Source organism: Akebia trifoliata, chromosome 5 (genome assembly GCF_017979445.1).
Source record: "Akebia trifoliata isolate Shusen 1 chromosome 5, ASM1797944v1, whole genome shotgun sequence".
NCBI classification, from domain to species: Eukaryota; Viridiplantae; Streptophyta; class Magnoliopsida; order Ranunculales; family Lardizabalaceae; genus Akebia; species Akebia trifoliata.
Genome location: NC_141379.1, coordinates 34,530,674 through 34,556,345, shown reverse-complemented (window position 1 = coordinate 34,556,345; position 25,672 = coordinate 34,530,674). Strand labels below are relative to the sequence as shown.

The 25,672-nt window shown below is 34.2% G+C and overlaps 3 protein-coding genes across 12 annotated transcripts; 1 reads left to right on the top strand and 2 right to left on the bottom strand.

Annotated features, from left to right (window-relative positions):
- Positions 1-91: 91 nt before the first annotated feature.
- On the bottom strand, positions 92-5,166 carry LOC147402503 (dnaJ protein ERDJ3B-like). The gene is made up of 10 exons (XM_086444185.1): positions 4,893-5,166; positions 4,638-4,786; positions 4,401-4,530; positions 3,220-3,331; positions 2,794-2,910; positions 2,173-2,259; positions 1,631-1,690; positions 1,468-1,545; positions 579-650; positions 92-484 (listed from the first exon to the last, which is right to left on the bottom strand). Exons 1-10 carry the CDS (start codon positions 4,961-4,963, stop codon positions 326-328), a joined length of 1,035 nt encoding a protein of 344 aa, XP_086300311.1. The 5' UTR covers positions 4,964-5,166; the 3' UTR covers positions 92-325.
- Positions 5,167-7,381: 2,215 nt separating this feature from the next.
- On the top strand, positions 7,382-11,923 carry PUR5 (phosphoribosylformylglycinamidine cyclo-ligase, chloroplast / phosphoribosyl-aminoimidazole synthetase / AIR synthase (PUR5)). Of its 2 annotated transcripts, none has more exons than XM_086444181.1 (8): positions 7,382-7,763; positions 9,257-9,351; positions 9,426-9,527; positions 9,695-9,754; positions 10,670-10,842; positions 10,952-11,054; positions 11,152-11,310; positions 11,551-11,923. In XM_086444181.1, exons 1-8 carry the CDS (start codon positions 7,424-7,426, stop codon positions 11,719-11,721), a joined length of 1,203 nt encoding a protein of 400 aa, XP_086300307.1. In that variant the 5' UTR covers positions 7,382-7,423; the 3' UTR covers positions 11,722-11,923. The 2 variants fall into 2 exon arrangements, with proteins under 2 accessions (XP_086300307.1, XP_086300308.1); XM_086444182.1 differs by having other exon boundaries at positions 7,520-7,763; positions 9,257-9,340.
- Positions 11,924-14,190: 2,267 nt separating this feature from the next.
- Positions 14,191-24,262, bottom strand: LOC147402501 (uncharacterized). 9 transcript variants are annotated; one of them, XM_086444173.1, is made up of 11 exons: positions 23,777-24,260; positions 20,855-22,458; positions 18,650-19,340; positions 18,466-18,550; positions 17,560-17,647; positions 16,865-17,061; positions 16,424-16,556; positions 15,842-15,978; positions 15,151-15,225; positions 14,575-14,685; positions 14,191-14,475 (listed from the first exon to the last, which is right to left on the bottom strand). In XM_086444173.1, exons 2-11 carry the CDS (start codon positions 21,069-21,071, stop codon positions 14,353-14,355), a joined length of 1,857 nt encoding a protein of 618 aa, XP_086300299.1. In that variant the 5' UTR covers positions 21,072-22,458; positions 23,777-24,260; the 3' UTR covers positions 14,191-14,352. The 9 variants fall into 9 exon arrangements, with proteins under 9 accessions (XP_086300299.1, XP_086300301.1, XP_086300304.1 ...); XM_086444175.1 differs by having other exon boundaries at positions 20,855-21,022; XM_086444178.1 differs by having other exon boundaries at positions 20,905-21,022.
- Positions 24,263-25,672: the final 1,410 nt, after the last annotated feature.

The following is a 25,672-nucleotide window of genomic DNA, read 5'->3' as shown; positions in this document are numbered from 1 at the left end:
AACCTTTGAAGCCTAAAAATTTATTCTTACTTTTTTCCCTCCATATTCAAATTTAGCGAACGAAATGGCTAACACATATTAAACCTTCACATCCAAACTAAATAGAACTATATATCATGTAAAAGGGGAAAATAAGATACAAAATCTCCCCACTAAAACTGGGACACTGACAAGGGTTACAAGTTACAACATAGACATCCATCAAACATAAATTACTAATTTTGCGGAAATCATCTTGAGCTGTCTAAGCCTTCAAATTGATTACATATTGGTACAATGGGAGCATCTTCAGACCCACAAAACAAAACAAAAAATCAATCTGATCCTAACCAAGAACCTCCTTGATCTTGGTCTTTTGGTTTTCTGTTAGTGAAGTAGGGAATAGAACCTCAAAAGTGACATATAAGTCTCCCTTCTTCGAGCTAAAATGTAACGGCATCCCTTCTCTTTTAAACTTCCTCACCTCCTTGGGTACAGTAATTCCCTGAAGGTTATCATTGTATCATTATTTTGCCTTTTCAAGAGCTCAAAAAAGAATGGGAAATATCAAAAGGAGCAAAGCGTGCATTTGTGCTCACCTTCGAGCTGATATCCACTAAATGATCGTCAAGGTGTTTAATGGTCTTTTCAAAACCAGCAAGAGCTTGAACCTGAAAGATGAAGTACCATGAAATAGTTAAGAGGAGAAATCCTTCGGGTTAAAAATTACAAGTGCGTCAAGCCCAAACGATGTCCATCAGTCTATACCCTTAGTCGGAACAACTGTTGCCTAAATTTTAGAGCACACGAACCATTAGTTCCCACCTTCAGTTAGACCATTTCATTACTCAAATAGCTGAAATAAGTAAAATGATGGAGCATCTTTCGGTTTCTTTAGGTTTTGTTGTGTAAATGTCTTGAGGAGTTTTACTTGTTTTGGCAACTCTTGATTATATAGATAGAGATCTCTAGGGCTGTAAAACTTAAAGAGAGAAAATAGTGGTTGTTCTTGTTCTGTTTCGTGGATGTAGGTACATCACCGAACCACGTAAACCCTTGTGTTTTGTGCGATTGTGCTATCTTTGCTCTTGCGATTTTTCACAGGTTTTACGTCCCCACATTTCAGATTTGTTCTCAAGGCACTTATAGAACTAAATAAATAACAAAAAACTGAAAGAAAAATGTACTAATATGAAGATTGCATGCATTAAAGACGGTAGAACTGGCCAATGGTTTTTTATTTGGAAGCAGTCGAGGAGCAGTTGTGTGCTTAGTATCTCTCACAGATAGCAGCAGGTAAGGCAGCCATGGTTTAAGGGGAGCATGACCATTAAGAGATTGCTTACTTGCAGACAAGATGACTCAAGAAAATACAGTATTCTTCACTATTAAAAGACAAATTAGAATTAAGAAGTCGAGTGGATTATTGACAACCATAAAGAATGAACATAAAATAAAGTGGAACTCGATAAAAATAAAAATAGTTACCAGAGTAATTGTAACAGTAGTGTGCAGGTCATTGCCTTCCCTTCTGAAGCGATCATGAGGTGCCGTATGAATCCGAAACTGCATCAGACAGACATTACTGTCAAGTCAATGGTTTGTATCAGCAGAATGCATTATAAAGTCAAAGCAAATGGATGGACAAGACCTTTAGATCTCCAGCTTCTCCATCTATTTTAGGCTCACCATCTTCATAAAATACTACCTCCTGTAATATGCCCAGTCACTATTAGCTTAAGGAACCAAAAAATATTAACAGAGAAAAGGCTATCTTTAACAACAGAAAATCTTTATACCACATCCCAACAAATTTGACCTATGTAGTACTAAACCCAAAACACAACGTGATATGTGACTGCTCATACACATACTATTTGTATTGTCAACAGGAAGAAGAGAAATGCATGCACAATAAAACTTACTGTTCAAAGCATCATGAACTAACGGAGGAGTAGCACCGAAGAGCACCTATTACATCTATGATGAATGGTAGTCTTTTTTTCTAATTCACTTTCTCAAAAAATATGCTAGAGGGTTTAGATATGAGAATTTTGTCCATCATTTAATGATTAAAGAATGAACTAGAAAATAATTTCTATGTAAATAATAGAAAATATAAATTTGCTGACTATGTTATTGATTGATTTGAAACAAGTAAATAGAATAGTGTTTGTTTGTAAGAAATCTTACTTGCCCATCTTGCATCCCTTTCTCAATATCAACAGTAATAAAATTTCCCTCTCGTACATATCTGACGTTTGGGCATTGCTCACAGACCTGAAATGGAAGAATAAAATTATTTTAATGGAGCCAGGTATCAGCGTAGCTTCTAAGATAAAGTGGCAAGGATTGAAAAAACATTAAGCGTGTGTTCGATTACACATGGAAAATAAGTGGGAAAGTCATTTTCCCCCTCCTTCTTCTCCTCTGTTTTTTTATATATTATTATTATTATTTCCTAAATAAAATCAAATAGAGGAATTGGATTTTCCCACCCTACCCATTTTCCACTTCAACTTTTCCCTGAATTTCAAAATCCATGGAAAATATTGTACTTTTCAAAAAAAAAAAATCCATGGAAAATGACTTTCCATGCAATCAAACACACCCTAAAAAACATGGCTATGGAAAAGATATAAAATATAACATTTTCACGCTAATACGCAAAAATGTACCAGGGAAGTTGCAACCTCGCAATATCGTCGTAGGAGAGCCCCATAATATCTAGGGATGATATCAAGTAGCTTGCCAATACCCTATTGAAACAGTTCTTAGGCATTTTTTTAATTAACTACTGATAATTAAGTGTACCTGCTCTGTCATTTGCTGAAACATTCCAGGAGCAATTTGCTTGTGATGGACCTCATTCCGACAGTTACAACGCCTCTTACCAGGGGCTGACTTTAAAATGTTTTTCTCCCTCCACACCTGATTAATTTGATAGAGATTAACAAAAAAACAGACGGAAAATTGGCTGCAATATCAACTTTTACGACTGGCAAATTCTAAAAGATGAGGAACCTATCCAAGCACAGTCAATCTAGATCACAGAAAGAAAGCAATAAAATAAGCTAAAGACAGACATTTCTAGTGATATTCCCAAGAACAATAAATGTTTAACCCAAGCTAAAATAGTTTGTCTCCAGAAACATATGCTAACCACTAGAGTCAAGATCAAATTTCCAGGACTATGTAAAACATGATAGAGGATTAGGTCAACAAGAACATCATTAATACCTTCAACGAGCCCCCCATGTATAAATCTTCCAATGATGCATCCAGTTCAACAATTACGTCATCACCTTTTACAACCCTTTCTTCCTCTTCTGCTGAACCGCCACCAAAGAAGCTAAAAGAAACATTCATTGAATTACCAAGGATATACAGCATTAATCAAAACTTTGAAAACTGACAAGAGTAAACCCCCAAATAAAAAATGCAAAAAAGTCCTGAAAAATAATACACGTATCAAACATGGTTTGCTCCAAGAAAAAAGTCAACAACATAAATTCAGATAAATTATCCATACTTGAGTCTCTAATACATGAACTACCAAAATTGGATCCAATCCAATTGCTTGCTGGAATAATTGACGCTCGACAACAATCAAAACATAGTTTCTGCTCTGTACAAAAGCACTCATCAGGAAAATGAATAACACCACAAGTAGGTCATCATTGTAGTTGCATGATGCAAATAGGCTAATTATACCCCTAACAAGTGAAATGGTAATCTTGGTGTTATTCTTGATAATATGGCCCATCATTTTTTGTCTTTCAACTGGAATCTATCAAACAAGTTTTATCAAAAAGCTCACATGTTTCCGTTCCCTACTTCTCACCTTAATGTCCACATAGCCAGCCAACCAAAGTTCTCATCAATCGTCACTAAGAGACCAGATAAATTTTGAACAAAAAGAAAAAAAAAAGGGGGGGTTAATAAACCAGAAGTTGGATGACTTAAAAATGGTACAAAATGGTGAAGTTTCTGTTCACTTGACCCAATCAGAACGTGTAAGCTGGTTTTAGGTTGGTCGTCGTTAAGTAGAGCTGGCCCAGTTTAAATTAGCCAAAAGTTGGATGAACCAGAACATGTACAAAATCGTGAAGTATGTGTTCATTAGGCCCAATCTCACATCTTGTAAGCTGGTTTGGGTTTGGGATTGGTTATGGTGAAGTAGAGGTGTCCACTCAATTTAAACACAAAGATTGGCTTTTGTACGTTAATACAAAAATGAAATCCAATATTTTCGAACTCTATGGAACAATTGGAGAAAGCTATAGAAATGCACCAAGATATGGCGCTTAAATCACTCAAATTTGTCATAGTTTCAGTTAGCAAGAAATCCAAATTCCAACTATTGATAGCTCAATAATTCCATAAATTAAACCAATAATCGATGGGCTTAAAAATCTTACGAGCTAAAGATGTCTTGAATGTTCATCCCTCCTCCACCCCTTCCACCACCCGCCGCATGCTGCTTCAGACCGTCCTCGCCATATCTATCGTAGATATTCCTCTTCTCGCCATCCGACAACACTTCATAAGCTGATAGTAAATCATCAAAAAGAAAAATTAAAAGGAGAAATTATTCAAACAAAACTGTAGTTATGTAATTCAGTAATTCAATCATTTGTGATCCCATGGTTCCGTACCATTGTTAATTTCTGCAAATCTCTTATTCGCCTCTTCATTTCCTTGGTTCTTATCCGGATGGTACTTCAAAGCGAGCTTCCGATAAGCTCGTTTGATCTGCTCGTCCGAAGCACCTTTCGAAACTTGGAGAATCTCATAATAACTTTTCCTACAATAATTTGATTAACAGAAACATCTATGAAACACAATGCACCCAAGAAAAAAAAACCAAATCGAGTAGAAAATCAAAGAAACCAATAGGAATCCGTTCTAACCCTCCAAGTGCGGAGACCGCGAAAGATAAAACACATAAAAAGAACAGAAATTTCGTCCTTTGGTACGCCATTGAAGCTCTGCCAAAAAGATCGGAAGAGAGATGAAGAAAGTCGAAGAATTATTTCCCTTTTCTATCGATCTGACTGATCTTTAACAGATTAGGGTTTCTCGAAACTAAATAGAGATTCCGAGAGCGAGAGCGAGAGAGAGGGAGAGACTGTTGTTTCTGGTACTCTTGTCTGAGTCCAACGAATAGGGACGAACCTTGAAAAACCAGTTCGGTTCGGTTTTTCAGTATATGTAAGTAAGATTTTCTAATCCTGGAGTTGGTTAACCTTATCTTGCATCGATTCATTTATAGTACTGGCGTGGGTCCACTGATTCATTAAATTATTGGTTATAATTTAACAATCAATTTGATTCTTCGTGTGTGGGTCCACTGAAGTGAGATACAAGAATTTCTTGGTTCAAATGGACCCCACTAAGTCGGGTTGATGATTAACATTAACTAACTCCTGGAGTAGGGGATCCTAATGTAAGTCGTTGGGTCTTGCCTCTCGTTGCAACGTGTTCTTGGCCAATAAGAGGGAGAGGTTGGGTGGTTTGGCCAATAAGTAGTCGCCACGTGGAAAATGGATCGGTACAAGTTGGATTCAGACCAATCAAATAAGGACTAGATCGGACACAAACGGATCTGAATATAATTAAACCGGGTCTAGATCGAATATAATCCAGTTTACTATAGGTTGAATAAAATCCAGTTTGATATCCTTTGACATGAAATGACCTAAATGCCCTTATATTTTCTTATAGTAAAAAAACCCTTGATTTTTTGTTTCTATCCTTTATTTTTTTCCCCAATATTTTATCATCTTTTATCTTCTCAAAAATCCTAAGCTCTAAGGAGATAGAATAATAAGCTCTAAGGCAGGGTTTTCAAAGAAATGTATCCAATAATAGGGGTGTCGATCGAATATTATCTGAAAATTTTAGATATTACATTCGAATTCAAAATTCCTTTAATATTTGAATGCATTTCGAATATAGATGCACATATTGGTGCATCCACTGCAAATTATTTTATTAATATAAAAATTAAATTTATGAGTCGTGCTACACTACCTACATTGAGCAGTAAGTCCAACAATAAGTTGACTTGGTAGTGCATAGATAACCATATACTTATTTTCTCAAGGTACAAACTTTAAAATCAATAGTTCTCTGTGCACTGCCAAGCCAACTTAGTATTGGACCCAATGTCCAACGCGGGCAATAAAGCATTTTTTCTAAATTTATTATATGTGATAGATATTGAAAATTTTCTTTTAAAAATTTTAAAAACTTTTTTTTTCTTAACTTTTAGGTCTCTATCACAATTTTACTTAGGTCTCAACCAAGCCAAACTCGAACTCACCCATTAACAATGAATGTTGGATTTGTTTTACTTGTAACTCATTTACAAAAATACTAAGTGCTTGAAATTAACTATTTATCAATGAGATAGTTAAAAGTAAATGTACTATAGTTAAAGTTAAAATTTAAAGAAAATGTGAAATCTTCATGCTATACTTTCTCCCTACACAAATTTAAGTTATATATACTATCGATATCTACTTATATTTTACATTCTTTCCCAAATCCTAATATAAATTATAAACAATGATACAAAATCTTGTAGGTGCCAACTAGTTTAGTTGATAAAGCCTTTGAGTGGTGATACCAGAGACTTGGCTTAATGAACTGAACTCAATAAAAATTAGTTTATTGGTAATATATATATATATATATATATATATATATATATATATAATCCCAATCCTAAGGTTTTCTTTTAAAAGTTTAAGTTGTTTGAAAAATGCATTGTACATTTTATTTATTTTTAAATAAAATATAATTTTATAATTTATCCGTCACATGATGATTATATCATGTTTGAAAGATTTGGTTCTAGTTCCAAGGGTTGCGTACTTAGAATCAAAATCAATAATACTCAAAATTGATATTTTATTTAAGTGTCAATTAGGAGTATTAGTGAAATCAAGTTGAAATCAACCCATATATTTGAACAACATTGTTGTAGTCTCCTTGAAGGGTGGGTATTGCTTTCTTAGACTATCAATGATTGTAGATAATTTTTTTAAAGAGTCGTGAACATTTGACTCCCTTTTTTATACGTTCGCTTTACAGAATCGTAGATTCTTTGTTTTAGGATACACCAAGACAGATCCTTGTGGTTTTGCATGGTTGGGTAGAAGGAGCGTAAGTAAAGAGAGTCAATTATCAGGATTTTATTTTTATTAGAAAACATATTTATCTTCAGAAAAGACTTAAAAGAATTGAAATTTTCATATTGGATTTTTTTAATAATAATTTGCGTATCTAGAAAATGATATGTGGATTGGATAGACTATGGACTATGATAATATAATGCACCAGTTTCTACAACATCAGCTCTTATCTATAAATTAGACTTAATATCGCCGAAACTATTACCCTGGACTCGCGTTTCTCTCTCCCGCACTCAGTCGCCATGAACACAAGCTTCGGAGCAAAAGCAGAGCTCTTACGCTGCGTTTCAATCTCGATCAAATCTTCTGATAAAAAACCCTACTTTTCAAAACCCTATCCTTGCAAATCCACATTCGAGACCATCTCCAAGAGCTCTCCTTGGTTATCAGTGGCTGCTGAGGAAGTAAGAACGAGAGCAGTTTCGAAGAAAATCCATGTAATCTCGAGCTCAAAGAGCGAAAGTGTTGAGAGCATGACTTACAAGGATGCTGGTGTTGACATTGATGCTGGGTCAGAGCTCGTTCGAAGAATCGCGAAGATGGCGCCAGGGATTGGAGGCTTCGGAGGGCTTTTCCCTCTCGGTATTGTTTCTCTAAAGCTTCAATCTTTCTTTTTTATTTGTTTTTTTGTTTTTTTTAATTTTTCAAAGTTCTTAGGTTTATGAAGGTGTGGAGGAATTGAATTTGAACCCTAATTTGTTGGTTATGTTAACAGAATTGGAGAGATTAAAACTAACTTAATAAATATTTCTGCAATAATGTCTGTAGTAAGCTGTTACTAGTTCGACAAATGCTCTAATGTGCAATTTCACATTATAAAAAAGAAAAATGCCAACTTTTCAGTTGGAGACTCCTTCATGTGAGGCTTTGTTGACAGGTGGTTATGTTTATTGGGAAATCTTTTTATGCTTACAAATACATGCATTCGTCACTTTAGGGATTAGTATTACATATTGTCCAGAAAGAGATTTCTTGTTTCCATTTCCCGCATGGTTTTTCAGTTCTGTTTTAAATCAAACAAATGAAAAAAGTCTGAAATCACATAGAAAATCACTCTTAGTAGGTTTGAGGGATGTCATTAGACTTTATGAGTATGTGGCTGCCCTTTTTTGTGGTGTTGGATTCAAATTTCAAAGTGTGGAAGAGCTTTAATATGAAGTATGTTTTGGGTATTTCTTTCTCTTAGGCTATTCTTTGTTTTAATGATCTTTCTACATGTTTTTATCCTGATGTTGGCACCAAATCAATTTAAAATGTTAAATAAGTTGTATAAAATGACACAAAGATAGCCCAATTTGGAGCTCTAAAGGATCCTACTTTCAAGTTGAAATATTTATTAGATGTCCGTAAACATTAATAAGCGTATAAGTGTCGGATTTACATGTCCAAAAAACTGCATGCTAACACATTTCCACATATTCAAGTCCCCAATTGGAGATTCCCAACACGACATACAAGAAACTAGTATCAAGGGCGGAGCCAGGATTTTCTTGCAGTGGGGGGCAAACTCTAGTTGCCCGATAAGGTTGAAGAACATGAAGATGAGTGGTTTTGAAGTGAAAATTCAAGGGTTTTTTGTTAGAGGTTGTAGAAAAGAGTATTTAGGTCACTTCTTATTAGTTTATGAGAGAAGAATTAAGTCAAGGGGCAATGTCATCGTGGGGGTGGGGGCAACTCCCAAATATTATCTAAATAGAAGGGTTCTAATAAATCCATAAACTTGAGTGGGGTGGGGGCAAATTCTAAAGAGGATAAGGTAATTTTTTTTTTAAATTGTGGGGGCAAGTGCCTCGATTGCCTCCACTGTAAATCTTGACTGGTATTATTAATGGCAATGCAACTTTGCCCTATCTGTCAGAAAATTCCGAAATTTTAAATTGCAAGGGTCATCGAAAATTAGGTTGTTTTTAGCTTGGGTGACCACTGGTTATGGCATTGGCAAGTAGGACATCTAGTTCTGATGCTTAGTCTGGCATTAGTTCATTTCTTTCCAGAAGGGTCTGGCTATTATTTAAATTTTCCATTTTCAGCGTCCAGATATTAATTCAGATTTCTAACCTTGTTTCATTGAACAGGGGATTCATACCTTGTTGCTGGTACAGATGGTGTTGGAACTAAACTTAAGCTTGCATTTGAAACTGGAATCCATGACACTATTGGTATTGATCTGGTATAATTTGAATTGGACCTTTCACTATCCTTTTAGGAATTAAGGCCAGGCATTATAATGTCTTTCTTCTCCAGGTTGCCATGAGTGTTAACGACATTGTTACTTCTGGAGCAAAGCCATTGTTCTTCCTCGATTACTTTGCTACGAGCCATCTTGATGTTGATCTTGCCGAAAAGGTAGATGTCTTTTCTTTTTGGGACAAGTGAGGTGGATGCCTTGTGAAATTCATAACATTGCTCACAAGTTCTTTGTGCATATCTATTTTCATGTACTCGGTTCCACAGAGAAATAGACTATTGTTATGATATAGGTATTTTATGAGTTTCTTCATCTACTTTTTCAGGTAATTAAAGGCATTGTAGATGGATGCCAACAGTCAGACTGTGCTCTCTTAGGGGGGGAGGTATTCTCATCTCTTCTTTAACACTTGCCCTTGAAATTCAGTTCTTGAATCATGATAAATGCTATCGTAAAGATAATACTTGTTATACTACTGGGTTTAAGGAAAAGAAAATTATAGATATTGAGTTTTACAGATGTTATCACAGTCTATTAGTGGAATATTTGTGCAAGTGGTGTGCTAGTGAGGTGGAGTGGTGGTCCCAGATGAGACATTTCTATGCCAGACCTACTTATTTGGGCACATCTGATCTTTTGCTTTCTTTTGTTTGTTCAAAATAGTATTGCAAACGTTGGGTCCTAAGTAAGAAATTTTCATGGCAAAAATACCCAGGAGGGCAATCGTAACCATTAAATATTTTTTTGTATTCTCTAGTATAGTTAGGAATTCATGTGAATCTTTCTGGGGAAAAAGATTTGATTAGAGGGTTAAATGGTTGGCAGTATTCTTTTTCTATTTTAGTTTGGGTCTAGGGACCTCCTATGTTGGGCGCTTCAAATAGTGTCTTACTCCCTCTTCTTTGTGTGTCATTTTTATCGCTGTGATATGTGTGGACCATTAGATATTCATGGTCTACATTACTCAGAAGATATATCATTATCCTTGAAGAAGGAAATTGTTTGGTTGTACAATATTAATCCACTCAATAATTGTGCGAATGTTCGGTTTTATTCATATTCAGTTTCATCTTAGTCCTTATTGGGGAAGAAAACGAAAAGTGAAAAGTGAAAAGAAGAAAAAGTTTATCCTAGTTCTAGAATTTTCTCATGTGATCCATTCATTCGAGTGTGGAAACTGTTTTATTCTCTGAAGTTGACTGGTAATATGGATTATAGACTACTTGTAAAGTTCACTGATTATGTTAGAAACTATGTATTATTTGGTCAATCACAGTGTATACTAATTTATGCCTCGCAGACAGCAGAAATGCCAGATTTCTATGCAGATGGAGAATATGATCTCAGTGGCTTTGCAGTTGGCATTGTAAAAAAAGACTCTGTCATTGATGGAAAAAACATTGTGGCTGGAGATGTACTCATTGGCCTTCCATCTAGTGGAGTCCATTCTAATGGGTTCTCTCTTGTTAGAAGGTTGGTCGATCATTCTTTAACAAATCTAACTTTCATGCTTCCTTTCTGAAGTTTTCAATAATAATTTTTTTTTTTCTCAAACTCCTTAGATTGCATTATTTCTTTACAGGGTTTTGGCTCGAAGTGGCCTTTCTCTGAAGGATCAACTTCCTGGAAAACCTATCACACTAGGCGAAGCTCTGATGGCCCCGACCATAATCTATGTTAAGCAGGTCAGTTCTCATGTTTTGGCTGATTACTTTTTCTCGATATTACCATTTTGATTAAAGATGTGTGTTTGAGAAAACTTATATTTTATTGGTCGAAAAGGTGCTTGACATCATCAGCAAGGGAGGTGTGAAAGGGATAGCCCACATCACAGGAGGTGGGTTTACTGACAATATACCTCGAGTCTTTCCCAAAGGCCTTGGAGCTGCCATTTATAAAGATTCTTGGGAGGTCCCTGCTGTGTTCAAATGGATTCAAGAGGTAAGAATCCATTTCTTTAGCCTCATCGAGGTTTAAGTTAAGCCCAAAAGCGAATAAGAGATCAGAGTCACAGGAAAATTATCAAGATTTATGCTTTTGAATTCGATTTTTGATCCTATTTTATACTCTCGATGAAAGAATGTTGGGTCATATTAGTAATTGTATCAAACATGACCTGCATCCCAGTCCATGATTCCATACTTCTCATTGTACAATTTAAATTTTTTAACGTTTGTGCAGGCTGGAAGTATCGAAGATGCTGAAATGAGGCGAACTTTCAACATGGGGATTGGGATGGTTCTTGTCGTTAGCCCAGAGGCTTCTGTTAGAATACTTGGGGGAAGTCATGGAAGCAATATGGCATACCGCATTGGTGAGGTCGTAAGTGGTGAGGGTGTAATCTATCACTGAATGAATATTAATGAAATAGGTGTCTTATTATATTTATATGTGCAATATCTGTTGAAAGAGAGAATGGGAAGAAGATGGCGGCAATTTTTTCTTTATTGTTGTTCCAGTAATTTTTGTTAGAAATTTGGGTCAGATTAACCTCTGCAACATATTATTACTCCAATTTTTATTTTTATTTTTAAATTTGAGCCAGCTTTATTTATATTGAATGTTCAACGCTTATGACATTCCTCTTATTGACCACCCCCTTGAAGGAAAAAAATAACTTTTATTTCAATATGTGATGAATCATTATTCAAGATGGTGTTATCTAAATTTGTTTAGGGGCAGTTGTGCTACTTTTAGTATTGTTTGGATCATTGTTTTGTTAATCTACTTGTTTTGTATATTTCTTGGAAGATGAATATAAAGAAAAGAGAGAAATTGATTGCACTAGTGAAAAACAGAAGAACGCATGATCTGGAAAAAAAAAGAAAGAGTTGCCGTTTGGTCGATGAACTGAAACGCCAAATACGGCATTGGAATTTGTACCATGGTTGTATGTGCTAAAAATCCGGTACAGGAAGAGAACCAAACACTAACAAATACGCGAAGTCTTTCCACCATATCCCATCCAAGAATGGAGGGGCACCACACCTGATTAGGGAAGCCTTGTTCATGCTGCGATATTGATCCAACAAAAAAGTCGGCTTCCAGGGCATATGGAAGAGATTAGTGGGTGCAATGCACCCATTGCATCACCACCACCATCACCAATCACCACTACCATCAATTACAGTGGGATCCACCACAACCACCCCAATTGTTGATTCATTCGTGGCTGTTCACCCACCCACCCATGTCACCAATGGGTTCGGTGTCATCCTCATCCAGCAACAGCATGAACCAGAATGCTTCGCCACAAAACCTGCAAGAGCTGGATCGTGGCAAAAATTGCAATTTCAATGCTGTTGTAGATCTCAAGGATGAAAATGATCATGGTGATGGGGTTGTGAGGATTCAGTGATTGGACTCGATGAATCATTCAACAAGATGATTTGAGAGAGGGTCACATTATGGTAGTTTCACTTCATGTAGTTGTTCTCTCTCCTTTAATATTTATTTATTTTTCTTTTCGGAATAAATAGGCTGCTGTCTAGGGGTATATATGGGTTGGTTTCGGTTGGATTTTTAAAGAATTTAGAATCATAACCATTATATTTAGTTTGGTTTCGATTCTTATCAGTTTTGGGTCTGGTTCTAAAATAAATGGAATTATAAAAAATCATGGGTACCCATCAGTTTTGATTCTCAAGAATCGAATAAGAAAAAAAGTAGTTCAAATTATTCAAAAAAAATATTCCTTTCAAAAAATTAACATATATTAATAAAATTATTAACTTAGTTATAATTTGCTATACTAAAGATACAAATTAATGATTTTTAAAATATAAATTTTTATCTTAATTAAAGGAATAAATATTTAGAAGGGTAACTCATTTTAAGCTTCAATTGATAATTTATATGAAAAATTGAAAAAATTTATATAACATACATTTATTTTGAAATAAAAAAAATATAAATCATCTATAATATGGAAAGAAATGACAAAATAAATTGGTTCCAGGTAATACAGATACCCATTGGATAGGAACCTAATGGTTCCAGTTCCTATCGGTTTGATTTCATTTTAGACCTAGTTCTAATCGGTTCCAATAAAAAAGGAATTGGCATTTTCGATTTCAATTTTGATCGGTTCTATTAAATTGATACCCATTGGCACCCCTATTTTTGTTATGTTATTTAATTATTATTTTTTTAGGCAAAATTATTAAAGGACCTTGGCGAAGGGACTTTAAGTTTTGGGTAATCTCTTAACAGTCCATTTGGTAATTTTTTTTCTTTTCTTAACGGTCTCTGGGCCTCATCTCCAACATTTCTCACAATTGAATGTTTCGAATTCATCGTTCTCATAAAAAAAATTGGATTTTTTACATCTCAATCAAGTTTCGAATATTCTATTCCGTCGGAAAGAATTTAAGAATGAAAAAGTCATTTTCAAGGATTTTTTTTTCAAACATTTTTTAAGATGTATATAAAAAACTAGGATTTCTCCACTATATTTTTCTTAGTTTTTGAATGAAAATCGATCAAAAATGATTCTTTTGCGTTGATTTCATCTAAACAAACCATTATGTCAAGTTTTTAGTGGATCTTCCCATAAAAATTGTTAAACTCGACACTAAATAAAAAAGCACCAAGTTAGACAATAAATAAAAGTGGTGAACTCGTCAGTAACTCCTCCACGGTCCTTTTAAGTAATTTTCCCTAAATAAAAGTTTCTGAGTGCCCGGATTACATCAAACAATTGATGTAATTTTCTGACTGTGGCCCATTAATGAGGTGTTCGATGGCAATGAATCTGATACTTATTCAAAATGATAAAAAACAAAAAAACAAAAAAAAAAAAACAAAAAAAACTTGAGTTGATGAGCAGAATTAGCCATATATATGCAACATATTAAACAATGGAAGGCCTTATAAGAATCACAGATGTGCCTGTGCTTCATTATTTGTTCATTCAACCTATAATGGATATTTACAGCTGACAATTGAAAGCAAAAGAAAGGGCAACAAACATGTGAACTGCCACTAATTGGACTTGGAACCCATGATGTCGCTCTCGTCATCTTCAGCCTCCCTCTTACTTTTCGATTTTGATTTTGATTTTGATTTTTTCTTCTTTTTTTTCTCATTACCGTCGAAGTGGGGAATCTGTAGATTCATCATACCAAAAACAATAAAAAACTGTTGAAAGAACACTACCAAATAGAGAAAGAGTATATTGAGTTTTATTTTTTCTCTTTTACTTACAATGTTGGACTTCCATTCAACCTTGTAATTGACACCTGACCGATAAGATTGATTGCGGACATGACGGAATATATGAATGAGTACAACGGCATCGAGGGCTGCATATTCCAACTGCACATCATTTTCACTTTATTAGATACTCTTTTTTCACCCATTTAAGATAAACAACAGGAAAACAAAAAATTCTCCTTAAAAAGTTTTTAGTGGCTTTGAAGTTATGTATTGCTTCTTAACTCGGGATTAACAAGTATGATTCATTTTTCACATGAAATGTCAAAAATTATATTTTTCTATCGTGGGACCTTTTTGGGGGATGTTTCTTGTTAATTTCTGTAGTCAACAACTCAGTAGAAATAATATTACAAACTCAAATTTCCATGATAAAATCCTACCAAATCAAAACCTTCACAAAATCCTCGTAACTACTATTAAGGTCATTTTCCATTCTTATGAAATATGGTTTCGAATGGAATTAGGTTCAATATTCTATTGAAATCGCTCCTCAACTTCAATAATAGAACTTGAAGAAATTGAACCAACCAAAAATTTATTGAAAAGAGAAAAAAAGGTACATACTTGAATCTGACTTAAAGGTCGTTCCTCCCAATTGCAATTTTGTTTCGTCTTGTCCAAACCAGCTCCCAATATTTTCTGGTTCAATAACCACCACAAAAGTTATTCTCATGGTTTGATCTGAACTATGCTTGAAACATAAACAAGCTATTTAAATCACTATAATCTAAAGAAATATTGCTTCATTTATTTATATATTTCTGACTAGAAAGGCCATAAACGTGATAAAAGAAAAACCTCAATCCAAGAAAAACAAAGTAGCAAAATATTGCCTAGTTAATTTTTTGAATCAGCCAAACACCCAACCATTTTAAATATATTGGTGTCTCTTCCTTTGAGTTGGTCATTATCATTGACCAAAGACATCCATAAATGCTGCTCTTAGATGTGTTACATGTGTAACATATTAATGTTGGAATCCTATTGAGGTCGGTTTATAAGGTCTATCTTCTTTTTTCACTAATAAATCTGCTTTAAGAGATAGAACTAAGATGTGTTCAATGGACATTTTGGTCATTTCAGCAAAAGATTTTACATTAACCTGAGTCAAAGTGGAAGATGCCAACAAACTGAAAATAATGCGTGTTTTATTTATTAGACCAATTAAGGAGGTAAAGCGAAGTTTAAAAAAAACCCAATAATAATAATAAAACAGGATTTAGTGAGGAGGGGCTGGAGTCATCTTTCGAATTACCTTGGAAAGCCCAGAGAGACCACCACGAGGTTCTCTGAAGACATTCTGAATGTCAAGGAGCATTTCATAGTGCTTGAAACACTCCAACTCACCATAAGAATGAGTCAGCTGATGTAAATCACATGACAAATTATAGCCTACAAGTTGCAGAGACCACAAATAAACCAAACCATTATTCAGTAAGTTGTTTACTTCATCTTTGAAGTTAGGAGAAACCTTCAATTTTTTTTGCTTCTTTAAAGGAAATGTGCAAAATATATAGAGCTACTAGTCCACCAAAGGGAAAAAAAAAAAAATCATATTAACTGGATGCTAACAATGATGCAAACATCTGAAGAGACTGAATATTTATTCAGAGATTTCTTATTAGCCAATTTAACAGTGAGTCCAGGTCCCCCCTATTCCCTTTTATGAGTTCCACCTGTATAGAAGAGAGCAAGGGATAGGAGGGAGGATTCTCGTTTCTAAATAAGATTGCAGATTTCATCTCGAGGTTAAATACTATCATAATAACATGAATATTCGAAAAAAGAAAATAAGAAACAATTCTTCTGCAAGTGATGCTTTGAGATATGTGCATACCGAGCTTGAGTACGCTTGACGAATGAAAAATTCGTTTGAGGCAACTGTCTAAGGCCTCGGGTATTTCTTTGGTTAACTTTATCAAGTCAAAGATGAACACTGCCTCCTCAGAGGCAATCTGCATGATCGACACCTGAAACATTGAAATGCCCATATTGTCAATACTACAGAACAAGTCCATTGGTAGAAACAGATTAAAATGACTGCAGCATCGGCATTTAGTAGGATAGTGGAAAAGTTTTATAATGGTTTCTTTCAAAATAAAAAAGGCTTAAAAAAATGAACATCATCAGCGCCATCAATCTTCATCATTCAATCATGTACAGAGGCAAGTTTTGGCCTTCAAAATTTTCATACTACCTCAATCCAAATCCTCTATGACAGGGAATCCAAAAACTATGACAAATATGAACCTTGTGTCAGGAAATGTTCAAAGACTACCTTGTTGGGCTTGCTTCCTTTTTCATAGTTAGCTTTCCATTCACAATCTATACCAATAACTTTACAACCCGCAATATGAGATGTAGCACTGAGCAAACAATCAATTTCATCAACCCAGTTGATATCTTCTGAAAGCAATTCGTTAAGTTGTAGATAACAAGTTGTTGAAGGATTTGCTTTTGCTTTTGGTTCTGCTTCTGCACCAATAAGCCCAAATTAATCAATATGTGGTACATCTGAAATCATCCATGGAAGAAATTGAGAAGTACATTTTACATTAACCAGAAACAATGACATGAATTTAAAGTCAAACACCAAGGTAAGCCCCACCACAAAAGGATGAAATGGGGAGAAATGCACAAATATTTAAATCTTGGGGCATCGATTTCAGTACATAAGTTTCATCGAGAAATTTTTTCAAATTACAGTCAAAATACCGCAAACTTTCCTCAACTCAACCAAAATTGATAAAATATAGAAACATAAACTATATCACAAAATTCCAGGTGTGCAATCAAAACGTAATCCTTGGAACACTTTCTTGAGAAGATTTCATGCAAGTTTACATGTGATGGAAAAAACAAAACAGTTCTGGAATATTGATGTCCAGTTTAAAACTCACATATGTTTGAATCACATTTCTATACTTTAAAACTTCATAATTAGAGTAAGAACTAAGAACGATTTTTGCGTACCTGTGAGTTTAATGAAACCTGAAAGGGAGTATCGCTGGCACAATTTGTCAACTTTCTCCGAGTACCCCGCTTCCAAAGCCAAATACACCTTTATTTTGTGCAGAACTGAATCAGGTTTCTTTCATGCTTGATATACATTGTTTATATTTTCAAATGACAGTTAAGGTCCTCAACCAAAATTTTGCAACTTCTGTGCTAGCTGAGCAGTTACACTAAAACAATATGTAACTAACTTATTTAATCAAATATTGTGGATTCGATTCCCACCAGGTATGCTTAACTATTTATCTATTGGGCCCACTAACCATGAATGTTTGACCCACCTTTTGGTGGAATAGTACACCAAAAGCTAGCTGATTAATAATTCTAACCATTTAATTTAAGTATTTTCACGGGTTTCGAGAAAATTCATGATGAAAAAAAATGCTTGAATTGAATGGATAGAATTCCCCATCCAAAGCTGTGTTTGGTTTTTGGGTGTATAAGTCCACTAACCCTCCCTCCCATACTTCTTCTGCATCAAAGAGGAACATTATCCTTTATAAATGGATCTAAAAAAGTTTAAACAATTATTGTGGTGGTAGGTACAAATACTTTTTCTTTATTTATTTTTTCCTTCTCTTGGTTCTAAAGAGAAGTGGGATCCACTTAATTGAGACTGATTTTCAGCCTCTTTTTTCTGAAAAAGTTTATAGGAATAAATTTGGAATGTTTCTGAAATGAAACTCTGGACCTTATTTTCCATGAATGTTTCATAATACATGATTTTATTCAGTTGTAGAATTAAAACGTAGTGTATAAACAGAACATCTTTTGCTTATTTGAAAGCACCAACTAGTTACGAAAATGCAAGAGTATTGTGAACCATGATCATAACAATAGCTCATGTTTAAAGCTACTTCTCACCAGATAATCAATGAGTTGTCTATCATTGTGAGTCTTCGCCTCTGCAATATCCCAGCACCCTTTTTCTACCAGCTTTTTTAGTGAACTGCAAAACAGGGAGTACTTATATTAAATTGTTGAGGATAAAAGAAAATTTATAAGGGCATAGAGTGTGAAAAGTACATGATCTTTATCAAGGGCATACCTTTCTTTGTATTTAAGATGCTCATCAGGAAATTCCTGCTGAAGATTGTTTTCCTTTATAGCTTTGTAAGCATTCTTTAGCATCTTCATGTCAATATATTGTTGAACCATCAAACACAACATCGACTTCCCCATGAATGTTGCCCACTTATGTGCTGCTTTGAACTGGTTTACTTGCATCATTCTCACAAGAAATGACTGGTCAGAGTTGTGGATGGAAAAGTGTTCTAGGAGACTGACAGCAAATGTATAAGAATGAGATTCTATCGTTCTGAGGATGTATGGTTCAATGTATTTCTTTGCTATGTCCAAATTATCATCATTCACCTCCAAACCACACAAGGCTTCTCCAATGTTTTTCAACCCAACGTCGACAACTGTAAGTAGTTTTATCAGAGTCCCTTCTTCGTAGATGACAGAGCCAGCAATGCAATCAAGAAATAACCGGGCAGCCAGGCTCCTTGCTTCAGATAAATCTTCAGGGGTGATTGGGAAGTTTTGAATGGTTAGCAACTGTCGAAGAGCAGACAACAATAACTGACTGATACCTTGGGTGTAGGGATTTCCCAGTATAGGCACTATGTATAAGCACCGAACAATAAAAGTAGTAGGTCCAGGCACGGGAGAGTTATGAAGAACAAGTAGGACTTGTTCCCGAAGAGCACAGAACTTCAGGGTCGCCTTGTGTGTGCCTTCAAAAGTGTTATTCAATGAGAAACAAAAAATAAGTGATTTATCTAAATGCAGTACATGAAATTGAACAGACATGTGTAGACTAGTCAATCATCATAAGAAAATACCATAACATCTCTATGTTGTTCGGATTTACTGTATTGCATTCAACATGTTAAGAGGTCAGTCAGTCACAAAAATTCATGGAAGAAATTGACCATTATATTTTATGTTCTTGCCACTAATTTAAAAAGTCTACCAGCATCATGAAGAGGTTGAGGTTACTTGTCCTTGACACACTAGCTGGGCCAGACAGATTCTATAGCCGTGGACACTAAAATGTAAACTTCCCATATGGATGACATGGCATGCAACCAAGTGAGGTCCATTTCCATTGGACCTGTCCCAGTCCCATATGTTTCTGTAATACATATGCTCCTGTGGAGGGAGCTCCACTTGTGATCTGTAGAAACTATTGATTCTTTCACCTCATTGATGATGACAGGATCCAATTTACTCATAAGATAGTTTATGAGCTTAGCCATACATAGTTACATACCATACTTCCTCCTGAAAGGCCTAAAGATCCTTTGGGTCTCAACCATGGTTTTAAGACTCAGTTTTTGGTATTCGGTCAGTACCCACTGAGTCCAGTTTGACTCAGCCGACCCGTTCCAGATTAGATGAGTCAAACCCTCCCAAACCAATTCAAACCAATTTTTACAGCGATGCAAAAAAGTGTAGATATTTCAAAAATAATTATTATTTTTCAATATTTAGATTAATAGGTATGGCAATCACAAAACAATCAGTCAAGTTCTCAACAGGACAACTGAGTTTTTCAAAAAATCTGACAAATCAACTTGATTTTTGGAAGAGTCAATGAGATGACTGATTCACAGTGAAAAACTTGCTCGAAGGCCTCCGATTCAATTCCAACTCACCTGAGTCGACTCAAACTCGTCCTAATTTTATTTGTTCATGTGTATACACATGAATGTGGGTCATTTAACAATGACAAACACACAATTACAACTTGCCTAATTTGGCACATTCGAGTTTTTAACATTAAAAAAATAGAAAAAGAATATGTGAAAAAGTACATAAAGACATCTCCACATACCATAAATCTATCCAATAATTTAAATTAAAGTATATTCATAAGAAGAATGATCAAATTAGAGTAGCGTATGGAGGGTGGAACAGCAAAACCATCTTTTCTTTCAAATGCATACTGAACTTGAGTCCATCATGGTTTTCAATACAGAAAAAAAAAGTCAAATAAAATAATGGAGTCTCCAAGTAAAATTATGAGAAAAAATCACACCCAAATGCATTGACAACATTAAGGATATATATTGCAAGCATCTTCTAATGTAAATAGAGAAACGACAAGAATATAATTCATCTGATAAAAAATACTTATGATTCAAAGGATATTGATTATACAAATGACATTATACATGCACCACAAAAAATAATATCATGCTCATTGATCTCTTAGAAACAAGAACACTTGTAAGAGAAAAATTACCATGCAGATAACATTCTTTTAGAAGGAAGACAAATACTAATGGGCACAACCTTGCCAAATCCCAGAAAGCATGCAAACAAATAGCCCTAGTTTGATAAGCTTTGTCTCCACTGTTTTGACCTTTGTCCATAGTTCCTTCTGAACCTATAGTAGAAGCAAATACAAAACCTATGCATACATAATAAAAATAACCAGATGTAGATAATAAATATGTCATATGACCTTCAAATCAAATTACAAGAAAACATCAAGACCTATATTGATCTTCACCAAAATTCAATACAACAATAGTAAACCAAAATAATCCCTTCAATACAACAAAATGTTCAACGTTCTAATTATTTTAAGATTTAAGAAATTGTTAAAAAAGCATACTAAGGTCACATCCACACAAAATATATTGCAATTCAGAAGATCAACCTTCACAAAATCAGTATACAAATAACATCTACGGGTTAGGTTAATAATCTACACATGTTTCTTATTCCCATTTTTTTATTCTTAGTATGATTGGATTTTGGATGGTGTTAGGAGCGATGGCTAATTTTCCTAGTCCTTGCTCTCTTATTTGGAAAATCATTGAATGATCTACATACAACTTCCTGCAAATAATATTTGTTTATATATTGTGGTCTTATTTAGACTCCACTAACAAGTTTGTCCCATATTCTCCATAGGGATCTTGTCTCGTTCATCTTTGAGCTTGGATGGCAGAAGAGGAACCAAGGAGATATAGGTAACAACTGCTTACACATAGTGATAGACATTGAATTTATTATTGTTTTTTTTTTCTTCCAATAGAATGATATTAGTTGGGCATATATATACTCGCAAAAAGAGACTCATAAACAAGCACGCGATCTTGACCGTTAAATGTGAAATCCAAGTATCAGGATTCATCTTAGAGATACGTGATGTACCCTCAAGCTATATGTTTTATCCCGGCTGTTGGATTTTGTGTTTTAACAGTGAGAAATGTGGGTTTATCTTACAAAGTAGAAAAAACTATTACCGCGTCTTTCTTGTAAGGCAAATGGTACAAAAGCTAAATATGGATCAAACAAGGAAAACACAAAGATACAACAAAAAATAAAAATAATAAAAAATACCATAGAAAGCTCAATACAACCAACTTGCCTTTTGAACTAGTTGACAACATCGAGCATAAATGATAATGATATAACTTAAAGAGCTTCACTACTTTGCTAAAACAAAAGGTTTTTTGAAGAAACGGTAGAACACCAGAGGTAGAATATAGACTTCAGGGATGAATTTTATGGTTTCATTTCTCTACATATCTCCTTATATAAGGTTTTAAGGTTGCAGGGTAGGTAGATGACCATAAGTTTGTAGAAGCTTAGGGAATTGCAAAAGAATCGTGATAATATCTTTCTCAATGATTTCCATAATCTAAATATAGGAACAAAAGGGGGGCGTTATGATATGATACACCCAGTTGATTGTTTCAAAAACATCCTACCAATTGGATTAAAGATAAAAATAGCATAAACGGGGTAGTTGGGCTCAGGTGGACCCAAATAATTTTCACCTCTCAGGAAACTAAAAAGGAGATCTATGATATCTTGCTTGACGATTTCCAAAATCTAAATATACAAACAAAACGAAAGGGGGTTATGATACAATACAACCAATTGACAGCTTAAAAATGAGAAAATTATCATATCAATTAGATTAAAGATCAAATTTCCCACAAACGGTGCAGTCAAACCCAACCAAATAGCAACTCTAGGCATGAGACAAGCAAACGGGGGTGGATTTACAGTGGGGGCAATTGACCCCACAAGAATTTTCTTAGTTATAAGGATTTGTGAGTTATTACGACAGATAATAGCGACGGAAAAATCCGCCGCTATTGCCCCCACAATTTTTTTTTCCCCTCTTGGTTGCCCCCACAAATAAAATTCCACTTTTAGTTGCCCCCACATGGGCAAAACCCTAGCTCCACCCCTGCATGCAAAAGTTATAGCTATCTATCACTAAACGACTATTTTAACTTTTAAGATGTCATTCAATTGGTTGCGCCATGACCACAAGATTGATCCGAGTGTCCGACAAGAATACGACAATAGTTTCATGTGGGACCAACATGATACAACAAATGATTGTTAGAATCTATATTTTCCAAAAAATTCACAAACCATTACTTGAACAAAAAAAATAGAGGAAATGTGTTAATTAGCCTTTAATACCTGCACAAAAATTGAAAATTACAACATTTTGAAAGCAAAATGATCAACAAGCTAATGAATAACATGCTACTTGAATTTCTATTACCAGCTCCCTTATTATTATTTTCCTTTGGTGGATGTTTGAGTATCAATATTCACAGACATTACCAACTTAGCAAGTTCCCACCTTCATTTCGAGCTCTCATATCAACAAGACTTCGAGTTAATACCAAAATAGACATGACTCGTGCAATGATTTTAACCACAAACGAAGAATCGTCATCTCTTTGAATCAATGTCAATACTCATACTAAGATTAACATTTCTCATGCTCATTCTTTGTCATACAAATTGATAAATATAACATTAAGCCAGTTTAAATAATCTCTTTATACTTCTCAAACAAATTCTTCAACCACAAGAACTAACAAAATGGACCAAAAAAATTGGGAAAAAATAACAAATAATCACAAAATATAACTTTCTATAGCATTCCATTAAATCCATCACTACATGCAGTAAAATATGTACATAAATGACATCAATATAAATCAAAATAAACACCAAAACCAAAGAAATTCAAACATTGATACAGCTGAGAAGATACTTAACATGCATTGCAGATTCATGATAAAAGAATCCAGCAGACTTGATGCTTTAAATTTTAAAATCAAAATTACTTGGAGATTACATTAGTAGAACAAATATATATGAAATTGAAAGAGATTTTCACCTTAAACTGTGAAAATTGTTGAATTATCAAAGATCAAAACTCAAGAGAATTCGATTTCTTTCTCTGAATCTCTCTCTATTTCTCAATCTTTCTCACTCTCTGTCTCTATCTCTTGCTCTCTCTATGACTCTATGTATGAGCTGCATTATTAAAATACATTTAATATTTGTAGACAGAATTACTGGAAAATTACGATAAACCCTAATTTGTAACCGAAAAATTGAGACCCAAGAGATCTTTCCAAAAATGATAAAACTGCCCTCACAGTCTCCATACATCTGTAATTTCTATTTTGGATTTCTCTTCTCTTTTCTTCTTTTTTTTTTTTTTCTTCTTCTTTGTTCTTTTCTCACTCATTCGGTTACACGAATTCTTCTTGCTATCGTGCGCTTGTGTATCCATGGCACTCATCCTCTGAAACTAAAACTAAAACCAAAACCAAAACCAAAAACAGAGAAACAGGTTTTTGCCAACCGTAGGGTTTTCGAACTTGTGTGGGGTCTTGGTTCTTTCCCCGCTCTTTTCTTGAAGAGACTCTGAATCCTGTACTACTGGATGCTCAATAGCTAATCCACTACGTATTTCTTTTCCTGCCACTTGTTGGTTTATCCCACACTTGTTCGACACCTGGTGCCCAGATCGTGCAAATAAGACATGAGTATCCAACTCCCACGAGTGTATGATTGATTCTATTCTGACACGTGTATGAGTAACATAATTTCATTTCGATTAGGATACAATGGACCGATAAGTCCCACTTAAAACAGCTTTGACATGAACGGCCTATTTCTTTCCTTATTAGCTACATTCAAGTTAAATGTTCTTTAGTTTTTTTAATATTTATCTTTACCATTAACATAAATAAAGAACGTGACAACAAATTTTGGATTCCACAAATGCCCCCATCTTTTCCATTTAAACGGAAAATATCACTAAAAGAGGGGTCTAATATTTTGATTTAAAAAAAAAAAAATTATTTTTTCAAAAATTACCAAAAATAAAGTAAGTCATTCGAAAGTCTAAATTAACTCGTTGGCCTATCCATGTTTTTAATGTTTTAAAATAAATTACTTTACCAAAATTGTCCTTCGAATGATTAAAACGCTAGATTGTCCGACATTTTTATAGTTTGCTTTAACACCTCGACAATTTAACCTCCACTTAAAACGTTGAATTGTCGAACGAATTAATTTTTTTTTTTTATCTGTAAATATTATAATATTTAATCTTTTTTTTAGTAATTTTTTCTTTAAACTTAATATAATAAGATCATTTTGATAAAAAATCAAGAAAACTATAGTTCATTACCCTAAATCACGTTGGTTAGTTTTCAAATTTACAAAAATATCATTTACAAGTTTCATCATTCAATCAATTGATCTCGATGAAATATGTTTTAGTGCTCGTGAAAAATCTGACATGCACGATCCAAATTAATTTTTTTAATAAAATAAATGAACACGAGTATTGACCAACACAGTGATGAAAATTTTGGGTAAGACTGAATTGTACCAAGTAATTCCATTTAAAGTTTTAAACATTGGAAACACAGTGCAAAGTGCACACCATGGTTTTAAATTTCGATTGAGATATTTTGCCCGAGTCATCTCGATATTGTTCATGAACGAGACAGATAGATAAGCCATCTCACACGTGCAAAATCTCGCAAAACAAATGATATGACTTGAATGATATTTTGAAAATCTCAAACAAGTCAGTAAAACTCCTTCAAGTGAACTAGGATTTTGTTTATTTAAATTGAAATAAATTTTTTTTTTAAATACTTATCATCTAAATAAAATATGATTTAACGATAAAATATCTTCTAATATACCTTATTTAAAAAAATAAATTATATATATATATATATATATATATATATATATATATATATAT